Here is a 21,472-nt window from a genome sequence, read left to right on the forward strand (position 1 = left end):
TGATCTCAGCAGGAGCACCACTACGCTGAGCGTCCCAGCCCTCCCCTTCCCCTCGCAGGGTCCACCAGTGGTGGTTTCAATTTGCCCCCGAGAGAACAGGACACCTCGCTCTGTTTATTCCGTCTCCGCGGGTGGTCGATTTTTCATTCCAGAAATAACCAGCGCGAGGGTGCCCGCGGTGCATCTTCTGTACAGACGCCACTTTACACGACATCAAAGAGGGGCAACTGAATCACGCATAACCCCCCCCCGGCCCCCCCGGCCCCCCCAGCCCCAAACGCATCATCACCACCACCTGCTCCGTTACTCCGTCACTGTCTCACTGAAACATCTTTAGCCACAGAAAATATTGTGCTGCATTATTCCAGGAAGAGTAATCTTCCCCGATTTAAAAACAATCATCTTTTTTTTTTCTCTTTCTTTTCAAACCTCACTTTAGGCATGGACACATCCCTGAACTCTGTAGGAAATCTTGCGTCTATATACAACAGCTGTGTTATGACAGTGATTCACAAAAGCAATAGTGTAATAGTAAAACTACATTTGTGACATTTTTAATGACATATTCGAAACACAAAACATTCTACGACTTCTACACCCTGATAGCACATCAGACTTTTTTTTTTTCATCATGGACATCGTTAAAAACAATTTTAAAAAAAAAAAAGAAAAACATCATCAGCCATCAATCCAAGCAGACACATAAACGCAACATAACGTACTCAGTGTTTTTATATGATTGTATCAAATAAAGGGCGTGTAACCTGAACTAACTGAATGGGTAAGTGTGGTTGTTTTTTTCTTTTATTGCCTTTTCTACTGCACTTACAGACTAAACCGGAACAGGGAAAAAAAAAAAAAAGCACGAGGACTTCACAATAAATAGGAAAATACATTTCGCCTGGCAAAATACCATATCGACCTCTACGCTCCGCTCAAATATTTTACTGTACACCCGTGTTGGCTGCTACAATTGAATTACGTGATTTATTAAAAAAAAATAATAATAATACATTAATCGATCATTAAATCGCCCCCTATCCAATCTCTAAAAAGATGAGTGCTTCCTTAAAATTTTTTCGCCTTTTTGCGAGGGTCCTCCACGGTCCGAGACGATGCGTCCGACTCCATTTCAAACTGAGACGAAGGTTAAGTCCGCAAAGGCCCCGCCCCCTTTAGCCCACACCATTGGCAACAGTCTCTTAGCAACAACATCTTTCTTCTTTTTCCCTTCCTGTTGGCCTGAAAGTGATGCGTCGCCTCCGAACGTTCTTTGAAACCTCCTCCACTTTTCTGATGTGAGATATAATCATGTTACATGTCGGTGTGGGGGGGTGGGGGAGGGTTAGGTGATGTTTTTCCTGAACTTAAAAAATGTTAGAAGTCTGTAAACTTTTGAGGGATCCTGCTGTGCTTCTTTGCCATTCAAGCTAAAGAGTGAACTGATTGTGTTGTGTTGTGTGTGTGTGTGTGTGTGTGTGTGTGTGTGTGTGTGTTTAAAAAGCATGTATGTGTGCTTGTCTTTAACACAAAGGAAAACAAAAAAACGTAATATCTGCATACTGTGGACGGCAGAGAGTCGAACAGGTCTGTCACCTCAGGGCGCCTCCACCACCAGCACCCACAGAGAGTCAAGAATCACACTAGTTGGCAAGTCAAAAAAAAAACAATGAAGGCTTCAGTGTTGAAGTCCCGTCCTCTCTCTTTTCGTACGGAGAGATTGTCAGTGTTTTCTCTTTTTTTTTTTTGTTTTTTCCTTTTTTTTAAAAAGTGCTCCTTGAGGGGAGGGGTTGCAGGGTAGGGCGGCCTGTGGTCCAATCAGGACAGTCCATTCCCGTGGGATTCCTCACTCCGGGCGCTATAAAGACAAGATGGCGGCCAGGAGGATGAGGGCGGAGCTGAGCAGGACGACTGAAGTCTGGCACCGGCTGACGGAGTTCACGTCCCTCCGAGCTGGCTCTGGTGACTCGTGGCCGACGCCGTCTGGAGGGAAAGAGATAAAAGTTATCATTCGCATGCAAAGCAAAAATATAAGAAATGAAATGGAGCTTTTGTGTTGAAATGACGGAGGAATCTGACACCGTGAGCAGGACCGTTCACGCTCTCCTGCTGAACCATTATGCAAACGCCAGACAGATATTCAAACGTGATACACAGCAAATCTGGAAAGCTGCCCCCAGAACCCAGAATTTGTGGGGGCCCTGTATTAATCTTGGTTCAGCTGATTGTGTTCACTTGAATTCCTGCAGATTTGCTTCGGCACGTGCGGGACTACAACATCAACTGAAAGGAGAGGAGCCTTCAAAAGCAAGTTCCTGTTTCAAGATGGACACTGTGTTTATTCCTAATTCAGATTTTAATTTAAGGATTTTTTCTCCTCTCATTTTCAGTTTCATGACTTTAGTTTAGGTTACTACTGGAATAGGTTTACATGCTTTAATGCTTGATAAACACATCAGTTCTCTCATGCTGTCCAGTCCTGCAGCTCTGCACCCCCCCTCTATCTGCAACACTGTTTCAGCTCCTGTCTCTGGTGACATCAGCTCAATCACCTGATTTAGTTTTGTACTTAATTTCAATGTATCCACTGTCAATATATCCTCCAGACTTGGTTGTCTTTAGCCCATGATACAAACTTGAGACAGTTCATGACATTTCAACCTGGCAAAATGTCATAGAAAACCAATTATCTTCATCATGTGATTCTTTAACTCTCCTTAATACGTATTAAATGAAAGACAGGTCTCCAGGAAATGAAAAGGAGGGAATAACATCAGCAGACGTAGTGGTTAAAAGAAATATAAATTCTGCCTGTAATGCACACACACATACACACACACACACACACACACACACACACACACAAGACGTATTGTTTATTCTCACCAACCTCTGGGCTCTATTGAGTTGTGACTGTTGTCGTCAAAGTCGACCCCTTCCTGCGCGGTCCCAGGGTTTTTCACACAATTGTCTTGGGGAAACAAAGAGGAGAGAGGATATGTGAAGATTAGAGGACTTCAACGTCACTCGGCCACAGCCTGATCGCAGGCCGGTGCACAACAGAATGGAAAACCGGGCAGGGTAGACACAACAACCCGTGACTCACTCTGAGGCCTGACGAAGACTTTGAGTCGAAGGCAGCTTCTTCTTCCCTTGTCGTCGGTGATGGTGGCTGTGGAGACATCACGCAGAGTTCAGAACACTCCCAAATACCTTCCTGGATTTAATCTGGGGTCGCATGTTTATGGTTTTAAAAGGGCAGGCAACGTATTACACTCAAGGATGAGATCATGATGTGTCATCATCTTCAGAAACAAACAGTTTTGTTAAAAACAAATTGAATTAGAACATTTCATTTTCACTCAATTGCCCTTGTTTACAGAGTTTAGAGCACTGAATGTACACGCCTTTAAAGGGCCCATATTATTCTCATCCCTAGGTTCAAACTTTTATTGTGGGTGTCTGCTAGAAAAAAAGTGTTCACGCTTTGATTCTCTGTAGACATATAGTACATATAAATAAAACAATACAGCATTTAACATTTGAGAACTTTGGCAACTTCAGCTGAATGAAAAATAAATGGAAAAATTGTGTTTAAAAAGATGTTATATTTTGAAGGTATCGAAAGGAAGTGTTTCTTCAATACCTCAACTCAGATATTGGATCAGCACCATTTACACACAAATGTCAGCCAGCTACCAAGGCAAACGCAATGAAGTGTCCAGTCTTTAAAATCTCCTTAATATCTTTATTAATAAAAATAATAATGATACACTGTTGTATCCAACTAATAATCCAGAATCACAGGTTATGCAACATGTAAAATGTAAATGATATCATCAGTACTCGGACAGCTACCAATGGGATCGTGGCTCCACCTAACATATGTGGGGTGTCGGTGATTCAAATGACTGTCGCAGGCTACACATCGTATGTGTCACATTGTAAGACAACCGACACAGTGTATACTTCACTTGAGTACTTCAACTTAGACGGCACACTGCATGTTGGACGTCAACAGATTGCAGAGTGATGTATCTGTAGGTCAAGCCACAGAGCTCCTGACCCTGTGATCAAAAAGGCAAAAATATTGTGCGGTCTGACTCCCAACGTAAGTTTTGTAGTTCTAATCGTGTAATCCCACTCAGGATTCTCCATTCACATTCACTCCCGATGCTTCACCTGAGCCCTTGTCACTCCCCACAATCTACCTTCATTCATTAACGCCGGCTAAGCGGCGAAAAATGAACGCTCTCCCGCAAGGTCGACAGTTTCTTCATCGGAGGCACTCGACACGCGTCTCCCTGAAACACAGACTGAAGAGCTTCTGAACTTCCCCCCTCGCCCTGACGTGAAACGCTCCGTATTTTATGATATGAAGCAACTCAATGTCACCCTCATATTTCCAAGTCTAATTTGGCCGGGGGCCGTCATTTTTCTGCAGATGCGTGTCATGCCGTTGGGCTCACCTGCGAGACCTTATTTCCTCTGCTTCCTGATTGTGAGAGGCAATCATTAAAAACTTTTTTTGGTGCGGCTGCTGCGATTGTTTTGCAGCGCCACCAAAACTAATTAGTTTTCAAGTGGTGCAGGGGACCGAGTAGCTAATAGAGCTCTGAGGGTGTCTCCAGCTGTGACGAATGACTTCAACTTCTGTCTGCGCTGCTGTCAGGGATATTTTTCATGTTTTTGCGGCCGCGTTTTTATCGTACAATAGATTTTCTGTTTTTCCTTTCCAGTCTTTTCTTCATGGGCTTCAATACTCTGACCTCTGTCATTTCCTGCTGGCTGCCAAGTCTCTCTCAAACACACACACACACACACACACACAAACAACTGAGTGTGTTTGGATATTCGTGACCATGTGCCCAGTATGTATGCACGCATGTATGTGCTTTCACGACTATGTGCGTCTGTCCACGGACGTGTCCAAAGTTTGTCCAGACACTCTTCTATCCTTCCGCCCAGACGCTCCGTGTGCTGGATTCTGGCCCAGCAGTGGACTCCTGATAAAAGAGTGAACCGTGTCAGTGTTTCCACTGTCGCCCGTGACTCTGGCTCCTATTTCAAAAGGCTCTTTATCGGATATTGCGCGGCTGTGAGAGGAGATAAAAATCACCTTTAAAACTTCACCATGAGAGGAATATTGGAACTGAAGCAGCAGAGGGGGGAACTAAACGGAGAGAAACGGTGTCAATCACGCCGCTTCTGTCTGTGTCAGCGGGTATCGAGTAACTTACCTCACACCCCGACGGTGGCTGGAGCAGGACTCACTGTCTCAGTTTCTGCCTCGGAACTCGACCGGCCGAAGCCCCGTCTCTCTCTTTTCTTTCATGCCTCTCGTCCTCCCTCTGTCTCTGTTTCCCTGGCTGTCATTATCGCTCTTCACTTCCACTCCCATAAAAAAAAAAAAAGAAGTGTGCGCCCGCTCGCTCGCACGAACGTCTTGATGGACAGATATATTGGACAGAAGAGAGAACCCACCGTCTCGAGCTTGCATCGAGGACATTTTATTAATCTTGTGAAATCATAACCGTAGGACAGCACTTTACAATTACTCCAGAGATGGACCATTATCAGAGGGGGGAGAGCACGGCAAACTAGCCTCTTAGTGGGTTTTGGTGATGACGTGCGATTATGGACAAACGATGACGACCCCCCCATCGCACATTCAAACAACATGGGTCACTCAACTCAGGTCTGTAGAGGAGACCAGAGAGAGCGAAAGGGTTTTGATGTTTACTGCCGGTGAAAACCTTTCCCGAAAAAAACATTCCCGAATTTGCTGCTACAAAATAACAGCGGGCTTTTATTGTCAAGAATTCAGAGGAATTTAGGGAATGGAACGCGTTCGGGAGTGAATTAGAGGAGCTTTCTTAGCAGCTGTTCTTTGTGTGTTTACAGCCGCTTCTTTGACCACTACTGGCCCTACTGACCTAACCCTACCACAGACACACCTTCGAGGGTAGCCCTGTTCCAACGGAGATGCAAATCCCGGGCACGCCAGGCTCATCTGACAGTAGCAAGACATTCTCTGACGAGTTTTGTCTTTCAGCTGCTTAAACCGTCTGACACAATGATGCGTAAGCCAAAAACATTTCATCACACTGGCAGTTTCTCACGTGTCTGAATGTGGGACTTAAATTTGAACTTTAACAGTTGAATCATTTTAGCACATTTCTAATTGCGGTGGAAAAAAAGGATGTGCTACTAATACATGAAATGATACAGACACCTCTTGATCAGCGACTCACAGAAAAAAAAACAAAAAAAAAAACATATAATAATAATTCTAGCATTTTTTTTTATCTTTTGTTTTTATGATTTCTCTCACATAAACTGATCCGGAGTCAGTGAGCAATTTATAATAAACAGTGAGGTAACCATAGCAACAACACATATGCCTCACACTATGTTTTAATGTACTCGTACCTGAAACAGCCACAGTTTACATCGATATAGAACGTGTTAGATTGCCACAAATTTAATCAACAGTTCTCAGCTGCTTTGGCAAGCAATAGAATAATGTAATTGCTCCTAATAATATCTGCAACTCTGGTAGAAGATCAGTGCCACGTGTAAAGTCCTGCTATGCAGAATCATAAGTTGGACGATTGCAGAGTCCAGACAAGAAAGGCGAAAACAAAGCAGCCGTGCAGCTGAGACCATGCTGCAGAAGCAGAAATGAAGCAGGAGCCGCAGCTGTCTTTTAGATGGCAACAAGTCCTAATTAAAAGTATAAAACCACCAAAAGAATGTTAAAAAAAAAATTAAATAAAATGAGAGAAAACAAACAAAACTCAGCCTCCAGAGGAATGAAACAAAACACAGCCGCTCTTGTTTTCCGTCGGTAATCGACCGTGGTATAAGCAGGATTAGGCACCCTGAGGTGTCATCTATCAGCAGAGATTATCTGGTGTGTGTTCCGTACACTTTGATGTGTTTTTTTTTTTTGAAAGACTGACAGTGGGACATGTAATTTAAAGGTGCACTACCTAGTTTTTGGAAAGAAATTTTAAAGATTTTCACTGCGTACCGAAGAAACAAACTACCTTTAAAGGACAACACAGTTTCCTGCTGTTCATATTTGGCGGACCCTGCCACCTTTTTTGTGACTACGACTTATTCAAGATTCTGTGTCGGGTGACCTCTGCTCTCAGACATACTGTTGGTTTCTGAGGGTGACATCTTCCAAAATGTCCCGTTTGTGTGCAGAATCTTTTCTTCCTTGTTCTGTTCTTCACTCATTTCTCCCTTGTGTTTGTTATCTTCATCAGTCACACTCTTTTTCGCTCATCTCACTCCCCCCCCACCATCCCTTCACAGGTTCAACACACACACACACACACACACACAATTACCCAACTGTCTCTCTCCCTCTCTCGCATGTCTGCCACTGAGGTCAGAGTCTGGGTTTTCTATCCTCGAGCTACACAGCCGTGCTTCACCATGACTGTAACTCCAGCCCTGTCTGCAACCCTAGATCCGGCGCTACTCAGGTCATCCGCCCGCCGCCTCGCCATGACAACAGCGCCCGGTCACACGCTCAGGCACATGTTACATGTTCAGTCATGTGCTGTGGGACCCGTGATGGTAGCGATCCCGCTCTCGGGACCGCTTTCACGGATCACCAAACAGGCAGGAATGCAGCGTAAGGCCGAGCTTTGGTGTGGCTGCGAGGTGAATTACACGGATCCTGATTTAGCGGGATCAGATGTTTTTCTTGTGACGATCGGGTTTATCTTGGGGAAGAAAGCCTTTTGTCTTTGCTCCAGCCGCAGGAAGCTAAAGGGAAACCGTCGGGGCGCTGTGCTGGCAGGGTTCATGTCATTATCGATGTAGATCTGCGCTGGCTGTACGGAGCGGGACTCGGGCGTTTGAAGCGCGAGGGCTTTACGGGGAGACAGTCATCTCTCTCACACAGGGAGAGCCAGACTCTCAACTGTCTCCTCTGAAAATTGGATTTCTATCCCCTGAGATTAGGATCAGGCTTTCCCCGCTCCACTGAGGCTCTATTAGAAAAACATGCCGCCCTCTGAGGCCAGGAGAAGCTCACAGCGCAGACTTCGCTGTCATCTCGGTGACCTTTGACCTTCTAGGACCAGCCGCAATACTGATCCCACACCAGGGTGGCTTTCCTCCGGGTGTTTGTCTGGCTGCCAGACGGACATGCCCTCAGCCAACTGCAGGTGTCATCTATTTGACGTGGCCCCGCCCCCTCTCCCACCCCGCCTTGGGCGAATGACGATCACCACGGAGGAGGACAAAGGAGAGTCTGTCTTCACTGAGACAAGCAGACATGAACCCCCCCCGTCAACATGTCATTTACATGGCCTCTTAACAGATTCCCAAACCATATTATGTGCACAACACTGGTATTAACTATCAGCTATTGTTCAACTCTTGTCAGAGCGAGACACAGTCAACATGCAATCTGACACTGATACCGGCAGCTGATAAAACAGAGTTTACTGTAACCCGTGTTTCTGGATGTGGACGATGCTGCTGGGAATAAGACAAGGATCCATCTGGATCAAATGTGTTTTTCACATGCGACAACAATACTTCTGTTTTTTTTTTTTTTACTGATGTTAGTGAGTTTCACGGCACCAGGGAAGACCCAGTGAGAACATTTTTGAGTGAATGAATTATTATATTCAATTGAAATTAAGAAAATAAGTATAACTAATAAGCTGGAGCTGCTATAGGATCGAAGGGACATCAAAATTTAAGTACAAATGAAAAATCTTGTTCTTTGATGAAAAAAAAAGCCATAGACTGTCAACAACAACAACAAAAAAAAACATTTTCAATACAAAAAATTAAATCCCCAATCCCAGAATTCTGTTGGTGCACCGCGAACAGTGAGCTAAAAGTACAACCTTAGTCTGCACTGTGGGGAATCCTGATAAAATCTTCAGCAACTTAAAAAACTGCATTAATCAATATAACCACATCAACAGGGAAACAAGTTACGACAGACATCGCACACTTCCTGCCCAACACCAAATGACAGACAAAGCTAACGGCTGGCTAAAGTGAATATAGTGTAGTAGCATTTAGAATCTGGATATTTCCGTGTGGTATAGACGGAAAGTAAAACAAGGAGCTAATGTTAAAAAGAGAGGGTATATTGGACTTGCATTCACCAGGTAACCACTTGTTAGATGAAGTCAGAATCTGCATTATTTTTTTCACAACTGAGGCCCATGGGTATTGTAGTATTTAGAGCCAGTCATCACATGCAAAGCAGCATTTTAGCGAGACACAGGTCACTTGTTTTTAGACCATTTTCACGTATTCCATCAGTAGATTTTTTTTCTCGTAACAAGCAAAGAACACCTTGTTTTCATTATTTTAAACTTATTTTTCGAACAACATTTTTCTGCCGTCTATCATCTCTGTCAATGAACACAGCGGTTACCATTCAGGGGTATGTATCGGTGTATATAATTACACAAGCAGCTCTTCTTTCCAACTACACACCTCTATACAATGTGAGGACAAATGTGGTTATTATGAGAAATGTTCTGACTGTAAGTCCTAGGTATTTCTCCCGGAGGTGTGTCTGTCTTTTGTTATTTCATCCCGTGCTCGGATCCAGTCTTCTGTCTTTGGCGAACGAGGATCTGATGGATGAGTCATGGATCTGAGTCGGCAAGAGACAGTCCACATGGCCTGAAACTGCTCCAGGCCATGAGTACTGTCTCTGCCTCCCTCTCCGAATGATCAATCATCATCATCAAAGTCTCCAAAAAAACATCTTCACTCTGTTTCACGTCAGCCGGAGCCAACTGAGCAAATGAAGCAGAATTAGGTAATCTATGACTTTTTTTCTTATCAGCATCCAAGGAACTGCAATAGCATCAACAGATCTCTGGCGCGACCCTCAACTTTCCCCCAAACAATGCAGTCACGTCAATGCAATGGAGTCACGTAGACTAGCCGGTGGACAGAGGGATCCAACAGAAAACTGTGAGCCAATGTGTGAAAAGATCACAATACAACACGCTGCAACACAAATATACAGCATTGGATTTGGTTCAACCCGCATGTGGATTATGTTGATGATGGTGCGCGCCCAGATGCTCGCCCGTAGCACCGTCCAAGATCAGTGAGGCACAACAAAGTGTTGAAAGACACAAAATACATTTTTACCAGACTACCTCACTGTAAAAGAATTCCTCCTTGTGATCGTAAACCTTTCAAGTCTTTTTTTTTTGTTAAGTTTTCAAAGCCATGTCAGGACGGAATATATTTGGGAAATCGTGGTTCAAATGGTTCCGTCACTGAGCAGATAACACATCAGAAATCCTGAGATGCATTTTAACAGAACACAACATGCCCTGAGAGCCGAAGCGTACGTTTCTGTGAATTCAGAGTTTCGGACAGCTTTCTGGGACACCTGCTTTGGGTCTGGTTGCAAGGCTGAAAAGCTGCACCAACACTGACGTATAGAGATAAAACTTTCCCCACACTTCTCCTGCTTAGTCACAAGTCCCCCTGAATTTGATATCTTTATTATGTGCATGTCGCAATGCCAAGAGAGCACTCTCCCCACTGTCTTCTACCGCCTGCAAACCATGAAGTTCCTCTGACCGGTGTCGGTTAAATACCAAAAATCTACCGTGGAGCCCGCTGTATCTCATTTAGTCCCTCTCTTCTGGCCCTGCAGGGCACTGACTTCACTTATGAAAGCAGGACTTCCCAGCTGTTTGTTTTCCCCGTGTCTTCTCACGAGGAGGAGAGCGCTGAGCTCAGCCAGTCAGCAACAAAAGACGCTTCAGCCGACAGCTCAACAGTAGAGATGTTTTGCTCCCCCTGGCTCGTGCTTTGGCTCGGCCCTCATTCCAAGGACTTGCAAAACAAAACCGGAACACTGCTGCTGTCTTTTTTTTTTTTTTTTTTGCAAGACCTTCTGAGGTAACTTTCAGTTAGAGCCGGGTATCACTGGGAATCTTTCGACACTATTGCTGATACGACACCTGAGTTCGCTGATGCTGAAACATGACTTTTTAGGCACCTTTCTTTAAGACACACTTTTTTTTTTTAATCAGTTAACTAAAGAAGCCAAAGTTGCCCATGATAAAATGCTGTTTAAGCTGAACCAAAAAGTAAAAAATTAAAATGAAATACAAACAAAATATTCATCGACTTTCAGTGCTTGAAAGCTTTTGATACTCAGCATTAAGGGGATATTCTTTTCTATCAAAAGTACAGCAATTTCTGTAAATAATACAAGGAGGTTAGTGCATACTCACAGATGTAATAATACTCTCTGCCAGGGCGAAACTCGAAGCCCAAGGAGAAGGGAGTGAAGAGCTGGAACTTCTCCGAGAACTTCAGCGGTCCGTTCGGCGACAGGGGCCTGTTGCACTCCCAGCGCTTGAAGCCCTTGGCTGTGTGGTCGCAGGAGCTGTAGCCGTCGTAGTTCACCATGTACAGGATGTAGCGCTCGGCCCGCTCGTCGGACACCGGGCCGACGTAGTGCGGGCAGTAGACGTCAAGGTAGTCGTTGATGCACACGTCGATGTGGTAGTCGCCCCGGTAAAACCTGGAGGAGAGAGAAGAGAGAGAAATGTGAGTGTCTGGTATTGGAACAACCCTCATCTGGTCAAAACGTAAAAACAAAAAGACTCAAGTTGCAAGTCCTAAGTCAAGTTTTTAAGTTCTAAGTAAGTCGATGCTGAAGCCCTTATTTTCATAAATTCAAGGCAACCTGTGGAGTTTTGGACCACTAATAGTGAATGGAGCATTGTTTTTTTTTTTCATTTGGATCTCTGTTTTGTCTTGCACACACAAGCACATGGGTGCTGTGGTTTCACACTATCCTACTGATGGACAGGCGGCGATAACATGCCAAGAAAGTAGAGCAGAAGAAGAGGAATAGAAGAAGACCGCTGGCAAGGACAACGTCAACAACGTAGGTATGAAAATTACCCCCAAAATCTGCTTTGCAAATGTTTTGAGGGCAGAACGGCATTCGTATTTCTTAGACCTTCAATTCACCACGTGCAAATTCAGCTGCTAAGGGTCTCTATATCAAAACAAGACATGTTTGAGTGTTGTGCAGGGGGGAGACGCCACTCGGCTGCTGAGCTGCGAGGAGAGAATCAGGTACAGAGCCAGACCTCCTGGAGGAACAAACACCTGGTGTCACACCGGACTCTGAGTGATTGCTCTAGGTGAACCAGAGTCTGGTGAGTACTGGGATATGTGAGAGGTGGATCTGAATTCAAACACATGGACATGTGCGGTTGCTTGGCTAGTTTACACCAAATGTACAATGACAAAATCTGGCTGATCTCCACCTTTATATTTAGGCGAGTACCTTAAAAAGAAACAGTTGTGACTCTGTCAAATACAATACCTTAATAAAATCATGTTTCCATTTACACCAACAGGTGACTGCATGTGCTTACATGACTGTTTCAACTGTTTTTATAACCCACAGTGAGGGCCGGTTTGTGCATGTCAGCAATAATAACATGATTAACGTATTACTGGTGAGGTGATTGTTCTACATGTTTACATGCAGGGATAATTCCCACAAGATACCGGATCATGTGATCTTGACCTTTATTTACCCAACGATAATGTGCTGAGTGTGCATGTTCGCTCTGCACCGGCCTGCTTAATGTTTTCTACACGTGTAACACTGGGATCCCCTGAAGCAGCAGTGCTCTGCTCAAGGGTACACTGGCAGCAGCTGTTGAGATGGGAAGATAGTTACTCATTGATTTGTTTGGGGAGTCTCTCGCCATCATGGCTCCATGATCGTGCGCTCTCCAAAGAGCTATGAGTGGCCCAGCACCTGATGACAAGAGATGATTCTTCGAGTCTCTAAGTGAAGGAAAAGTTCCCACAGGTGTTTGGATACTGTGAAAGACACAACCAGGCTCCTCTGGTTTGTTCGCAGTGTCTCATCATGTCACTCTGGATCGTCTTGAAGGCCTCATGCGGGACTCATCCGAATCCCCCCTGCAGCACACCCGCCCCGGCAGAACCCTCTCCCGAGACACGCTAGTCAGTCCTAAGCCATATATCAATGTTAGTGCTCAGCAGCGATGACTTATGCTGGTGCTGAAATTAAAGTCCCCTAGCGTTACAGGGCTAATCCCCTGGTTAGCATGTGCCTTTAGCAGCTTTAAGAGGATCCCTCTGTAGAATGAGATTTTCATTAGCCCAATATGACAGCTTGATGTAGGAGCCCCTTGTGGAATCTCCGACTCTGGGAAAAATGAGGCCTGTTTCTCAAGCTTCGCCTTGGAACGGCCCCGAGACTTTGTGCCTGGTGTTTACTGTAAACCGAGCGGACAGGAGAAAGGGGGAAAAAGTGCAGCGGCGAGATATGCCAGGTATTCATTCCTGAGGAGAGTGATTGGAAACACATATTCCCATAGGCGCCGTATAAGGTTGCATTTCTGAGGCTTTTAGCGGAGACAGATTAGGCTTGGACAGCCGGCTGCTTGTGTCTCTGTAGCTGCTAATGGCCCGCGGTCCAGTATCACTGACATACTGCGGATGTCTTCAATACTCCACCTCTGTCCATTGACACAGTGAGGGCCATCAAGGGAAGACAGGCCAGAGATCGTGTTGAAGCATGCAGCGGCCCGATGATCCGATACGGGTGAACAAGCCTGGGGGGGCTTTGACGTGTCGCTGCGCACGGATCAGATATTACACCTACTCCTGCTCCGCGCCAAGGGCCGGGAGGTACCAGTCAGCTGATCTGAGGCCAGGTGAGACGGGAGGGAGGGGCTGAGGCGCAGCTGTTCCCGTTGACACGAACGCGTCGGTGCTTCGGGAGGCGTGAGTTAGCATAAAGGTGGGTGTGTGCTCGCCGCGGCCTGCTGGGGGTATCAGGTTGTCGTTACACAGATTGTAAATGTGCCGCAGGATTAGTGGCCGTCCTACTGGGTTCGTATGAGCGGATGTGTGTGTGTGTGTGTGTGTGTGTGTGTGTGTGTGTGTCTTATGGCATCAGCAGCCGTATTCTAATCTTTTTCTCTCTCTAATTATAGTCTGGTCAAACGTGAAACCAAAGCCCTTGTTTTCTCTCCAAGTCTTTTTTCTCCTTCAATCTTTTTTCTCCTTCCTCCAGCACCAGCTGAGCGCTTTGGCTCCAGGCAGGCACAGCATGGCCTCCCTCAGCCTCGGTTTCAGGGCTGCTCGCTGATATTATGACTAGCAGGGGTCAACCGGCTCCGCGGTATCATGTCCTCAGCCAGAGGCACTGTGGGAGAGACTGCTTTGTCCTGCCGTGTCTTTACAAAGCCTTAAATGTTAGCTGCAACCTTGCAAGTGTCGGGGCCTGTCAATCAAACCTGGCCCAGGAGGAACAGCTAGGATTAGGGTTAAGACAGTTTCTAACTATGGGCTTTGTTAGAGGTAGGTGTGGGGGGAAAAGTTTTGTGGTGGTGTTTGGGATACTGGTATTCAGATCCATCCTGAGCGTCTGGTTTACTCCTGGCATCAACAGGTACCTCATAATCCGTCTCCAGCGACCACTTCTGATTGGATTTCACTTCTGGACGCGGTACAAATCAATACGGTCATCGCCACTCGCCGCTGCAGTGCATTCTTTCACTGAACTGGTGCATGCTAAGAGCTGCTGCACCTGTTCACTTATGATGTTTGTGCAACTTTTTGCATATTTTTTCAATAAGCAATACACTTGTGATCTATCCACAGTGCCATATGACCCCAGTGAGCATTTTGTTGCCGAAAAGACGTTTTTAGAAACAGCTCAGAGCGGACACAGGTGAAACGACGGTCAAAACTGCCACACGAGCTTCTCCCTGACGACATCGACCCGCCGACGTTGATTAAACGCTCACAGTTAGACTGCGTTCCACCAGGACTTGCATTCCTGGCATTCGGCTGAGACATTTTGGAAGCGGTTTCTTCAGTCAGGCTCTGAAACGATGATCGAATATCATTTACACAAGAAAAACATCTCTACTGCAAATCCTGAAATAACCCTAATGTGTACGTCGTCTCACTGCAGGGGTAAGGAATCAAACTACCAACCTACTGATTAATGTGCAGGCACGCTGTGTTCTTAGCCACAGTCGCCCCCCTCTATTATTTGAGAGTGAAGCCCCACATTTGTTTCTTCAGCTCGAGCATCTGAGTCTGAGGTGTAATGCTGTAGAACTTGCTCATGTGCTTTGCAGCAGGAGTGCTGTTTATTTTGCAAAAAAAAAAAATATATATATACATATATACATCATATCATATGTAAAACTGCTGCTATTACAATAACATAGAAGCTCATTGTTGGCAGCTCACAGCCTGATAGTTCTAAATTTAAGACATTATATTTGAAAAACTCAATGTGTTGAATGGGTCTGCATGTAGAGACCATTTGGCCAAATACCTATCATTATCGCCTCTCTTTCAATCTGCTTAACAAATGGTCAAACTTGAACAGCACTCAGCAGAGCGCCTACCTCCACTGAGCTCCGACAGTTCCCTTTAATTAAAGTTATTAAAGCCTATCAAAGCTCACTAGCCCTGTATCGCTCTGAATATGAAACCGGCAACCGCTGCTAAACCATCGTTAAAGCTCACCAGATTTGCATCAGGCTGCACTCGCTCATAGATACCAGCCACCTAAATACGCCTGTTGTTCTCATCGAGATCCATGTGTTGTTCTCTGAGAAATTGGGAGGGAGAAAACACATCTTTACTGTAGATGTTCGGACATCTCTCCTACTGGCTGAAAGCTGCATTTGAACTGTATCTGTGTCGTGCTGTGAGGTTCGTCTGAGGCCGTACCAAACCTTCCTGCCATAAAACATCAAAACAGCTGACGAAACAATTAATGAGAAGCTCTAAATAAAATATTGTGCCGTGGGAGGGCAGCGGGGACCGGCCCGGAAAACAACAGGCAGCCAAACGTAGTTTGTGCAATCAGTGTCTCGTCTTTCCTTGGAAGCTCTCTTATTTTGTTTTTGCTATCTATTCCTGATCACATCGCTGCAGATGGGTCTAGAGAGCAGTAAAATGCGGCGAAACATGTGCAGCGGAGAGTCTGCGTACGTCTTAAGTCTGAAATATGGACTGTAGGTGTTTATTACAAAGGATGATTTAAAATGCAGTGTGAGAGTGCCAGCAGATGCTCCAGATGTTGTCCAGATGGAGGCCGCGAGGAGGCTTTTGAGTGGCAGAAATGAAATATTGATAAGACGCGGGGCCATAAACACACAGCCTGGCTCAAGATGTGGCCGGATGGATGACATTTAATCTCTCAATGTCTCCTGGTTTCGTCCTTTCTTCGAGGAGGCTGACTTTCTCCTGCTGATCTCCACTCTTGACGTCTCTACCCTGAGAATCCTTGAGCATCCGTCAAACGCCGCCCCCCCACCGCCACACACTCCAACCCTCCTCCGCCACGGGCCGAACTCGAGTGTGAGAAAAAAAAAAATCATTCACTTACCGAGCCTTAAACCTTCAGCAGCGTTCACAGTCTCCTCGCCTTTTTCATTACTGGCAAGACTTATTCATCTGTTTGTCTAAATGGCTTTGTTGTTACAGGCTATTTAGTGAGTCATTAAGCCTTTCACGGGGCCGATCGAGGCAATTTCAACAGTTGTGTCTTTCCTTTTGGCGCCTTTCTGAGCAGCGGGGCTCGGTGAAGGCTGATCGCGGGTTTTTGAAGGCTCTGAGAGCAGGAGGCAGAGAGAACGACCAGACCTTGGTGGAAAAAAAAAGGAAAGCAAAACCAAAAACAGCGCGGTTCAGTGGTGTCAGTTCTAAATGTGTCATAATGAGCCATTAACAAAATAAAAGCACCTAAATCCTCGGTTCATTTGTCTCGGGGATTAATGATCCCTGATTGGCTGAATTACTCACGGCCAGTTGGAGGGGGGCTTATCAATGAATCAGTAACCGGAGCTCTTAACAAAGCACACATCTTACGGGTAATCCCTCTTTTCACCGCGCTCCCCCTCGCCTGTTTGCTTTCTTTATCCCCTTCTGTTGTGTTATTGTCGCTCCGTGGCCTGGCACAGGTAAGGTATGGCAAGAGCCGGTGTAGACAGAAACAGACCGAGTGACAAGAAAAACACAGAGCTTATGGGGAGGAGAGAAGAGAGGGAGAAGGTAGAAGGAAAGAGGACGAGAGGAAAGTGACAGACAGGGGAGGCAGCGCTCATCAACAATGCTTATGACTTGGAATAAACGCTAACTCAAATATCAGCGTGAGAACTTTCGTCTCTGTTTGCTCACTATTTAATGGCAGATTATGTGACCGTTTCCAGGAAACTTCAAAGTGGATTTTCAGGGAACTGGAGAGCCGAACATCCCATAAAAGTGTTACTGTTTTATTTCCTAACTTCAAGGACCAAATGCTGTTTTCAAAGTCCTCTCCAAATTGCCCGGAAAAATTTAATTCTGGTGTAGGAACACTGGATGCTTTGTGGTTTTTTTTTCTTTCTTTTTTCTGTTTCATGTTGTTGGCAGGAAAAAACTCTTGCGAACTGTCTCTGTCAGTGCTGGTGCACACTTTGGTGAAGTTGGACTTGTGCGGACACTTTCCCTTTTTCTTTTTTTTTTTGAGTTTTGATAACATTAAATGAAAAAGTTTCCCCCAAAAGAAAATTCTGTAATAATCCACTCACACCCGCTCTGATGAAAAGTCGGGTACAGTTTCTTTTTCCGTACAACATTTCTGGAGCTTCGCGGCCAAACACAATTCTATGAAACAACTGAAGTAGACAGGGACTTGATATGAAATAGAATAGAATTATAGAATAGTGTTTTTTTTAAAACACACACAAAAAGAAAGAAAGCTTTGAAAGTGGTGTGCATGCTAACCCTTTTAGCTTAGTGACTACAGTGATTGAGCTTTAGAAATGCAGTAAATAAAGTCTTTTCAGTTTGATTTAGTATCTCGGTGCCCCTGGAGACTTTGATTGAAGCAGACCGGTTTAGAGTCATTTTCTGTTTTTTTCCTTTCCTGTTTCTTCTTTTGCACAGTTTTTTTTCTCTCTAAGAAAAATGCAGGTGAGTAAATAATGACTGAATTCTCATTTTTTGGTGACTTTTTCCTCTGAAGCAGTCAGCTTAAGTATTTTGAGTTGAAAAAAAAAAAAAAGTAAAACCAAACATCTATTAAAACTTTTTAGGTCAGTTTGAAACTGTACAACATCACATCAGAGAGGAGAGAGAAAGGAAAAACTAGACGGGGCTTCTAGGAAAGAGAGCAAGTTAAGAAGAGGGAAAGAAGTGAGAAGAGAACAGAGGAGAAAAGAGTGGAGAAAAAGAAAGTGATGAAGTGAGGAGCAAAGAAATGATCACAAGACAGTTGAAGAGAGGAGGAAGAGCGCGAGGAATGTAGAAGACAAGAGAGCCAAATAGCGAAGAAGGGACGAGGGAAACGAGGAAAAAAGACAGTAGACGGGAGAAGAGCTCAGAGGAAGGAGAGGTGGAAAAAAAAGGAAAAGAGGTGGCAGGAAAATGGTCGAGGAACAGAAAAGGATAAGAGATCGACAAAAGAGAAGAGGAGCATGTAACAAACAAGAATGGGGGGGAGAGAAGAATGAGGAAAGAGGAGAGAGGTAAGAAGAATGTAGACAAAACAGGAGGGTGGCAGAAAGCAGAAGGGAGGAGGAGGAGGAGAGGAGGAGGAGGAGGAGAGGAGGATAAAGCCCCCCTGTTGTTTCCTCATGAACACAGTTGGGTCAGACAAGGGGCAGCTTCCCAGGGTGATCCCACAAAGACAGAGAAGAGGAGATGCTTTCAGCCCACAGAAACACATGAAGCTCCTGTCTCCACACACACACACACACACACACACACACAGGGATAATGTCTGCACTGAAAGACACAAACCGCAGAGTGCAGACCTCATGTTGCTTCTATATCAAGTCCCTCAATTTCCTCCTCCACAAACCGATGTGTACTAACTGTCTCTCTAAACAACACCATGGAAACCTGCACTTCCTGATTACAGCCTGCAGGGGGAACTCTTTGTGGGGCCCAAAAAAAAAAAAAAGGGGGGGGGGGGGTGTAATCAGGTCATGTGACGTGATGTCACCAGATGGGGTCTGTCGGTCCTGCTGCCCTCAGGGTTGGGAGGTCTGATCGCCCTCCCTCCACCTGTCCCATCTTTCAGCTTTTCCTCGCTCCTCGCCGCCGGGAGGTTAAAGCCATTATTACTTAGTTGTCTAATTATATACACACACATCTGTCCGGAGACTCACAAACACACATAATGTACGTGAATGCATAATGTGTCTGCCCGGGGGGGGGGGCTCGGTCCGACTGGGGCGTCGACAGCACAGAGAAGGGGAAAAAATGGAGGCTGTAAAGTATAGACAGTTCTCTGTTTCTGTGTTTTTCCTGCTGGGAACAAAACCAGAGGAGGTGAATAATTGGCCTCAGATTGAAAACACATTGCCGCTTGTGGGAAGGCACCTCGGATAGTTAAAAAACTAAAACAGAGGCTGGAGAGAGTGGAAGCGGAGACGGAGCGGGGTGGGGGTGGGGGGGAATGAGAGCGGACGGTCTGTTTATGGATGGCGGTGGTCCTGACTGTGCCAATCACTAAGTCGTCCTTCAGTGCAGCTGCAGACACACTGTGTGCCAGGCTAAGTGAGTGCACACAGACAGGGAATGTCTTATGTAAAGCTTCATGTATATTCCAAACTCTGTCCCTCTGCAAATGAGGACCTGCTGCCTCTGTGAGGCGCGTGTCAGCGCACACTGTGGAGGAACAGACAGAACGCATGCTGGAAGCAAAACTTTCCTCAGGAAATAAGTTTAGGAGTATAACAATGTTTTTCTACATTGTTTTTGATTTAATTATTGTGTTTGATTTGTCTTAAAAAGTTGTTGCAATACAAGCACTTAAGTTGGGGCTTTAAATTTAAGGGTCTGTAATTTTCTAATTCTAAAGTTTCATTAAAAAAAACAAAAAAAATACATAATTGCACAGTAGTGTTTTAGAAAAGTGTTGTAAAAAGTACCCCAGAAGTCAGAGTGAAAGTAAAGATATTGTGTTGAAATGTTACTTTGATCAAACTGAAAGTCCCCCATACAGTTGCTACTTGAGTGAAAGTCTTAAAGTTTCTGGCGTGAAATGTACAAGTCAAAATAAACTACACACGTTGAACATTCACCCACATGGAGTAAGAAGAACCATGTGTGACTCCTCAGTGTGGTGTAATGGGAGTAAAGAGTAGCCGAAAACGGAAACACTCAGTACCTGGAAACAGAACTTAAGTGCAGTACTTGAGTAAACGTAGTATCAAACACTTATTTTTTTTTTCACTGTGCTAAAATGAAGGATGCAATGGCAGTGAATATAGGATGATTTGTTACTATTCAGTGAATTTCACTCATTAGTGTTGTAATTATGTATCGATATTATTATCGAAAAACCAACATTCTCCACAAATGTAAAACATGTGAACACCATGAAATTCTGCTTAATTCTAAACTCAACCAACTAATTTCAAGATTTACTTGTCAAGTATAATGATCTCGCTGCAGTGGCGGATCATTTCTCTAGTGTTGAGCTGTTTTCTCCTTGAAATTCAGTGTTTATTTCTCATAATTTGGCTTTTGCATTCTTGCAGTGCTTAGCCACTGACAACTAAATGTTGTCAGAGGCTAAGAACTACTAGGCATGATGAGTAAATTGATCCTTTAAGTTAAACTGAGTTCATTGTGTGAATCTTTATCTTAAATGACAACAAAACTCACAACAGTCTGAGAAGAAAGTGCAAAAACTCCCTCTTTACGACTATGTAACTCATTAGTTCTCCCTGGACTTACACTATCAGCTGACCACTGTGTGTACTTCCCCCAGAACACAGCAGACAATCAGAGCGTGATTTACTTGATTTGAGTGAACTGACCCTTTAAGGGGGGAATATTGCTGACTGCGCTGGACAAGAAGGGTCTGTATGAAGCAGGTTAATTACTGACAACGCTATTCTGGTGTCAGGAGGGGTCAAAGCAGCAACAGAAGCATGGGGTTAGTGTCAGTCAACACTCACACACACACACACACATTCACACACAAACACACAGCATGTCTCCGTCATTCAGTCAGTGTAAAACCCCATGGGGCCGACAGAGCGCCTCATAAACCCCCTCTGTGCCGAAGATGGTTGTTCAGGTTGCCATGACGCCGGTTTTTACAACAACACAATGTTCCGACCGCAGAACCGGTGCTTCCGACAAACACGCAGCGTTCATACCTGCAGGTGTATGCATGCAGACGCGCACATGTGTTGGCCCAGACACACACACGCACACACACACACATACACCTCTACCATCACCACCAGCCCTTAACACCACATAACTCCAGGAGGCCCAGAGCTGGTCCTGTTAAAATAACCCCACTGAAATATTTCCCATCAGCACCTGCTGGACACACTGAGGAACATGATGCTACAGATCACTGAAAACACACATACGTGTAGTTTTAATCAAACAGTAAGTGGATGTTTTG

At 45.0% G+C, this 21,472-nt stretch overlaps 1 protein-coding gene across 1 annotated transcript in view; it reads right to left on the minus strand.

The window, feature by feature from the left end:
• Positions 1-406: 406 nt before the first annotated feature.
• Positions 407-21,472, minus strand: part of LOC119030380 (ephrin-A5b-like) — an 81,433-nt gene continuing 60,367 nt past the window's right edge. Inside the window, exons 2-5 of the mRNA XM_037117909.1 lie at positions 11,262-11,554; positions 3,107-3,172; positions 2,891-2,971; positions 407-1,983 (exon numbers count right to left, since the gene is read on the minus strand). Of these exons, the coding sequence (XP_036973804.1) occupies positions 1,859-1,983; positions 2,891-2,971; positions 3,107-3,172; positions 11,262-11,554 (565 nt within the window). The 3' untranslated portion in view covers positions 407-1,858. The remainder of the gene's footprint in view (positions 1,984-2,890; positions 2,972-3,106; positions 3,173-11,261; positions 11,555-21,472) is intronic.

This window comes from Acanthopagrus latus, chromosome 12 (assembly GCF_904848185.1).
Source record: "Acanthopagrus latus isolate v.2019 chromosome 12, fAcaLat1.1, whole genome shotgun sequence".
NCBI lineage: Eukaryota > Metazoa > Chordata > Actinopteri > Spariformes > Sparidae > Acanthopagrus > Acanthopagrus latus.